The following is a 6,530-nucleotide window of genomic DNA, read 5'->3' as shown; positions in this document are numbered from 1 at the left end:
CGATTCTGCTATAGATCCCCAATAGGAGACCACCAATCCAATTGATTTCTTTCAACTGCGAAATAAGTTTTGTATGTTTACTCCTTAAACTCATGTAATCAAACATAGTTTTCTAGGCATGAAATCAATCCTAAGTTCAATAGACAATCTAGTAACAAGTTACAAAGAAAGTGACTATGTCGAGTTTAAAAGTTAATCATTATACTTCGTAATTCAATATACATAAGTTGTAAAACAACTTGTGTATTCTTCCTTGACACTTTGGTCATAATAAGATGATCAAGTCTATGATACTAGAGTTTCATATATATAACTTTTCATATTATGTTTCATATAAACGACTTGAAAATAACACAGATAGAAATAGAAACAAGTCAAGTCTTGTATTACTAACCTCGGGTAGGAGGATGATGTGTTCGTTGTTGTCGACACGCCTTCATATTCTTCATGTCTTCAGAATAATACTTGTATGCGTATCAACATTTATAAAATTAGTAGTCTAACTTTGCAATCTCTTGGCCACGACGCCAAAACCCTAATTTGGCTGTGCCAAGAGCATGCAAGCGCTGCAACCATGTCGTTGGTTGCCAAACGAAGAGTTGCAACAATCTACAACTACCCTTCCTCCTGAGATGCAGATCTTATCCGTACAAACCTGCCACCAAACGACTCGTGGAAATGTCTTGGATGCGATGCTAACTCTTGGTCACGGCACCAACTTGGCCGCGATGCTAACTCTCTGGTCACGTCACCAACCTGGCTACGATGCCTATTCTTTGGTCACGGCAACAACTTGGCTACAAATGCCAAATCCTTTGTCCACGCCACAGTAGCAACATGCTACACGTTTTCCACGAAAACACTCGAGACATCAAAACATGTCATAAATTGGGGGATGCTCATCAGGGTATTGGTCTGGCGGTTTACAGCGTGCGGCGTACACTACGCCCGTTACAGGAAAGTGTCATAAGGGTGAGGCGGTTAGTAAATACAAGAAGTAATGGTAAAACGTTTCCTTCATTATGGAGATATCAATTCCAGGCGTTACCCGTTACCATTTTCTTCCATTTACTCAACCGTTTCCACTTCTTACGATACCAGGGTACTTTTCGTTGCGACTTGTATAAATGGGTCTCAACTATTTCCACCGAAGACAAGTTTTTGGTCAGGAGAATACAACACTCAGAAATCACTTGTTAGCTTTCCCATCTGTTAGCTTTCCACTTTCTGATACAAGTCGTCAAGTAACTACTCTTCTCGAATCAACTATTCTGGTCTCAACACTCTCTTCACTTCCCTCCCTAGACCAACCCTTCTCCTTCACTTTGACCGAAGCAAGTCTGGAACGACCGTTTCTTGGTTTAGGCCGGATTTGCAGATTGATCTCTCGAATCAAAGTACTCCCTTGCAGTACATTGTTTAGGGTTTAGACTTGTTTCTCACCCACACACTCGAAATTACCAAAATCAGCAGAAACTGTTTTCACCCTCAAACAACAGTCATCCACAAACAATAAATGATTGATCTTTGGAGATGATCTAGAAATCCATATATGTTAGCTGGTTCATGGTTTCATAATGATTTAACTGCCTTGAGAAGCTTACAGGAAAATAATGAATATGTAGGGGAAAAGAGGGTCCCCTTGTTGTATTCCTCCTGTTGGTTTGAAAACTTCTGAAGAAGAGCCATTGATCATTATCTTTATTTGAGTTGTGTTGATGCATTGCATGATGAGATGATAAAAATTTTCACAAAAACCAAAATTTTCCAATACTTCAATCAGAAAAACTCATTCTAATTTTTCAAAAACCTTAGACATATCCATCTTTAGACCTAGATGGCAAGTCCTACCACCTTTCTTCTTCATGGATTTAACTAGTTCTTGCACTATACATATGCTCTCTGATGCTAGCCTATCTGGGACATAAGCTGACTGCATTAGTGATATAATGTCAATCATGTGCTTTTTGAAACTGAGAGCAATGATCTTGAACATCAGCTTATAAATTGTGTTACATAAAGCATTCGGCCTGAAGTCTTCTGGTTTATAAACAACCTATAAATCTTAAGTTTTAAACCTTTTTACTATTGGAGATGGTTTATAAGCCAAATATAATATTTATCCAAAATAATTTATAAATTTTTATAAATAAAGGTCTAACTAACATATCCATGTAGAATTTTTAGCACCCACTGTTAGAAATTCTGTTAATGGATGTGAGTATAACTGTATAACAACTAAGCCTCACATTGGCTGGACATGCTCTTAGCGTTTTTAATTATCTGTCCAAGTTCTATACGAAAATGAAGTTGAAAAGAACAAAGTTGTACAGACTTGTTTTTTTCTCCATTTTCTCAATAAAACACCATTTTTTTTTATTTTTTGAGCAAGTTACACACACAAACATTAGAAAGCAATAAACAGCATTATCACTCGGCACAATATTGACCATGTCTTATATTTACAAATGTGCATTTTGTTTCGCACTTACATTAGTTACATAATTAAACAGAATCAGTAAAAAAGAACACGAATTTTGATCAAGGGCAAAGTCGCAGTCCAAACATCATCCATCACTAGTAGATAGTAATGATGATCACCAATTGAAGCTAATGGCTTCGAAATGAAGATTCTCCGCCAAACCAGACGAACAAATTTTAGCAGCCTCGTGTCTCATCTTCCTCGGCCCACAAACTAGAACTCCAACGTTTGAGTCTTTACAGTTGAATAGTATATCTAAGAGCAAGAAAACAACATATTAACATGAAAATATTAACATAATCAACTGTAATGTGCTTGATGGGCATTTAAAGAGTACGACGCTATTTAGATGCTACTTACTCTTCAAATCAGGCCTTGAACCGTAGTGCACATTGGTAGCTTGAGCAAGAGACTGGCGAGGGACACTTTCAAGTTCTTGAATTGGGTATTCGGTGGTTAAGCCAGCTGGGGACATAGTTGGTGTTACGATATCCTTGTTCTGAACTCGGTTTGCTGATAAATTTTTCTTGTTCCATAGAAAAGCGCCACTAGCCGCTGCAGCTATACATATGCAAACAAAGAACATATCCCAAAGAGCTCTTCCTGAATAGTGATAAACCTTTTCTGTATTTTTGTCGATCGGATATATGTAATAGCGAGTGAGAATACCTAAGAAGAGGAGGAACATGATAAATGAAGATGTAATCACGACACCAAGCCAAAGCCAACTATTCGGGCCAAAAGTTGCAGTCAGTGGTTCGTCGTGGACGTTGGGTTTAAAGGAAATTGTTTGCGGATTAAGCTTCGCAGTACTTTCTGTCTCTTGATTTTCTGTAGTGACGTAAGCTTCTATCTGTAAGTTTATACCAGATAAATCCCAAGGTGTTCCAGAAATGGGAAGCAGGAGGTCTAACATGCCAAGATCGGCGGATTTCTTAAAGGCAGATATTAGGATAAGCTTCGGAGTTGCATTGCTTGACGTGTTTTTCCTGAATATAACCTCTTTAATGATAGAGATCATGGGAGTAATTCCTCTGCCTCCGGTCACCATGACTAGGACATCATGTCTGCACAATTGTTCGAGTTAATATCCCATTGAGTCAACTGTATAATGATGTTCATGGCAGTTAAATAGTTTTCATATCTAAATATACCTTAGGAAATGAGGCGAGTTAGGTCCATACGGTCCTTCAATTGAGACATCAAGGCGGTCCACTACGCAAGAAATTGAAGAAAGTTTTTTGTACAGATTTTCACTCCAGCTTCCTCCACATTTGATGGCAAGGCTTAGCGTATCAGGCTCCATGTTAGAATTTGAGGTTACAGTGAATGGATGCCACTGTAGCTTGGAGATGCTTGGTATATTTATGTAAACCATGCTTGTTGGAGAATAATGTAGTTCTATATATATATACATGCAAGACACAGAGATCATGCATTTCAACAACATTGCTTACAGTCATAATTAATTAGACTCTTAACGAAACATCAATACATACAACTAAATACGTATTGTTAAATAGTTTTTAGCGAATGATCTTAAATATTACCTTACCTGGGCTTTTAGAGAAGTTTAACTCGACGGTTTCACAAGGTAAAACTCGGGCAGAAACCAATCGAACCCTTTTTTGTGATTGCAAGAATCGCAAGAACCGATCAATTAAGAAGAGGAAAACACCCGGAAGAATGGTGCAAAAGTAAGCGATTCCTACGTGAAGAAGATAGAAAACAAGATAGACGATGTAGAGGTAATGAGTGTAGAAGAAGAGCTCAAACATTTTTCGTCTAACGCGGGGAATGCTTGTGGCCCACATTGCTAATGAAACAACCCAAGCAATCTCTCCAGCAACATTTGATACATAATCTTTGCTCCATTCAAGGCCCTACATCAGAGACAACCATGTACCAGTACTTAGCTAGATAACTTGCTTTCTTATCTTAGCTATCAAATAAAACAAGTTCTTTTTTTCTTTTTTTTTTGTAAATCAAAAAGTGTATGTATATATATACATACATCAGCCATTTGATCGGTTAGACCCCAGTATATGAAGAAACCTATGCTGTGTAAAGCAAAGAGAACCATAGAAATATGCCCCAGCCAAATATGATATTTGACACTTGACTCCGATGTTAATCCAACCAAAGGAAGGATTGATGATCCTCGTGTCACAGGGAAGAAGAGAAAAGCCCATGAGATGTTTCCAACGTATCCCAGTCTAAGAAACACAGCTCGGAACTTTGCTTGCCATCTATTTATATACGTATGAAACATGAATCGGTATAGACGGTTTAGTTAAAATCAAGTTTAGATGATTCATCTTAATCTGCTTCTTGAAAAACTATACCAAATTCACACTAATTATGCATGTATGTATACTTACACTTTCTCTCCTACTTTGTGCATATGGAGGTGCTGATAGTTAACATATAAGTAATTGCCCAGAGACCAGATCATGAGTGCTACAAACATGGCTGAGAACAACAATTCCATGGAGGTAACGATTCCTAGCGGGGCTTTCACTAGCACCGGCCGTCTCAGAACTGCCAGACGACTTCTTGAACTGTGAAATTAACCATTAATAATTGTATGCCTGAAAATATATATATATATATATATATCGCGCTAGTGCATGCATTATGTATTCTCCCTGTGTGATCACAGATTGATGAAAGTACATTTGAGCACATGTAGTTTATCAAGTACCTCTCTAATTGTATGCCTGAAAATATATATATATATATCGCGCTAGTGCATTATGTATTCTCTCTGTGTGATCACAGATTGATGAAAGTACATTTGAGCACATGTAGTTTATTAAGTACCTCTCTTTGTGATTGTCAGCATGCTTGGACTCTAAATGGAGATAAACACAGCTAAGGGCCGCGATTAACATAATCGGAAAGGTGAAGATCACGAGATTCGCCCCTACGTAAAATGAGGAAATAACATTAATGATATAGATTATTAACGACCGACCATAAGCAAGAAACCGATATAGATGGAAATAGTAGAACCATCATCAGCCAGCTACGTACTGTTCTAAGCTTCTAGCTAGCTATATGGGGGAAAAAGTACAGGAAGAAGTATATATATATACTTGATCAGAAACTCGGATGCGTACCTTGGGAGCCAATGAACTTGGAATTCAGCTTGACGTTGAGTTTGGGTGTCCATACATTCTTATAGACTTTTACAGGTAACATAATCCACATCATAATCCATCCTACAAAGATTACCAGTAACAATAGTCTCAGACCTGCTCGGACACTCTTTTTCGATCCTCCATTAGTCGGAGGTGATTGCTTCGTCCTCGAATCCATTAGCAGAGAAGTAGAACGTCTTAGGTACAGTACATGTGCACTTAAAAGTAGAGCGAATGTAATGTTGAGACCAAATGAGGCTTGCCATATACTTATATACATACGCAAAATTTAAAAGATGAAACAATTATGGTGGCCGGTTCAGTTGAATTCGTCAGGTAACATTATTAATATTTAATACCCACCACCTGACAAAAATATTTATGGATCAAGATAAGAAGTTGACTTGTAAGTTTTTGATGGGGGGTGTGCTTGATGTAACTAACTCTTAGATGCATGGTTAAATTAATCCTGCGTCAAAATGGCTGTTGGCGTTTAATTTATTCATCCACAGCTGGTAGTGGTACAGAGGAAGACCAAACCTTCCGCATCAATAACAGAATTGATATAGTTAAGCGATGCCAATTAGTATTACATTCCTTTCAACGAAAATGTTACCAGCCAGCAAGTACAAACTTATTATACAAATTGAGAAATATTATTATTAACTGTAAAATGAAACAAAAAATAGTATAATAAAAATAATTCAATACTGTTTTAGTAGAGAGACGTGTAGATTGGTTAAGGTTCGAAGCAACAAGCTTTGGAGTACAGTTGACTATTAACCAAGTCAAGGGCAGTACAACTAGTAATCCTTACTCAGTGGTACTAGCTAGCTAACTTGTACTGATCAAACGTACACACTTGTACTTACAGGTACTGTTTAGTTGCAGCGGGTAATTGGTCA

At 37.6% G+C, this 6,530-nt stretch overlaps 1 protein-coding gene across 1 annotated transcript; it reads right to left on the bottom strand.

The window, feature by feature from the left end:
• Nucleotides 1-2,330: 2,330 nt before the first annotated feature.
• On the bottom strand, nucleotides 2,331-5,878 carry LOC113289994 (ferric reduction oxidase 4-like). Its single transcript, XM_026539461.1, has 8 exons — nucleotides 5,605-5,878; nucleotides 5,306-5,408; nucleotides 4,864-5,043; nucleotides 4,497-4,731; nucleotides 4,038-4,365; nucleotides 3,637-3,883; nucleotides 2,843-3,549; nucleotides 2,331-2,737 (listed from the first exon to the last, which is right to left on the bottom strand). The coding sequence occupies exons 1-8, from the start codon at nucleotides 5,801-5,803 to the stop codon at nucleotides 2,598-2,600; spliced, it is 2,139 nt and encodes a 712-aa protein (XP_026395246.1). The 5' UTR covers nucleotides 5,804-5,878; the 3' UTR covers nucleotides 2,331-2,597.
• Between the last annotated feature and the right edge of the window lie 652 nt (nucleotides 5,879-6,530).

This window comes from Papaver somniferum, chromosome 6, assembly GCF_003573695.1.
Source record: "Papaver somniferum cultivar HN1 chromosome 6, ASM357369v1, whole genome shotgun sequence".
In the NCBI taxonomy this organism is placed as follows: Eukaryota; Viridiplantae; Streptophyta; class Magnoliopsida; order Ranunculales; family Papaveraceae; genus Papaver; species Papaver somniferum.
Note: the sequence above shows the minus strand (reverse complement) of the source record. Positions and strands in the feature narration are given on the sequence as shown.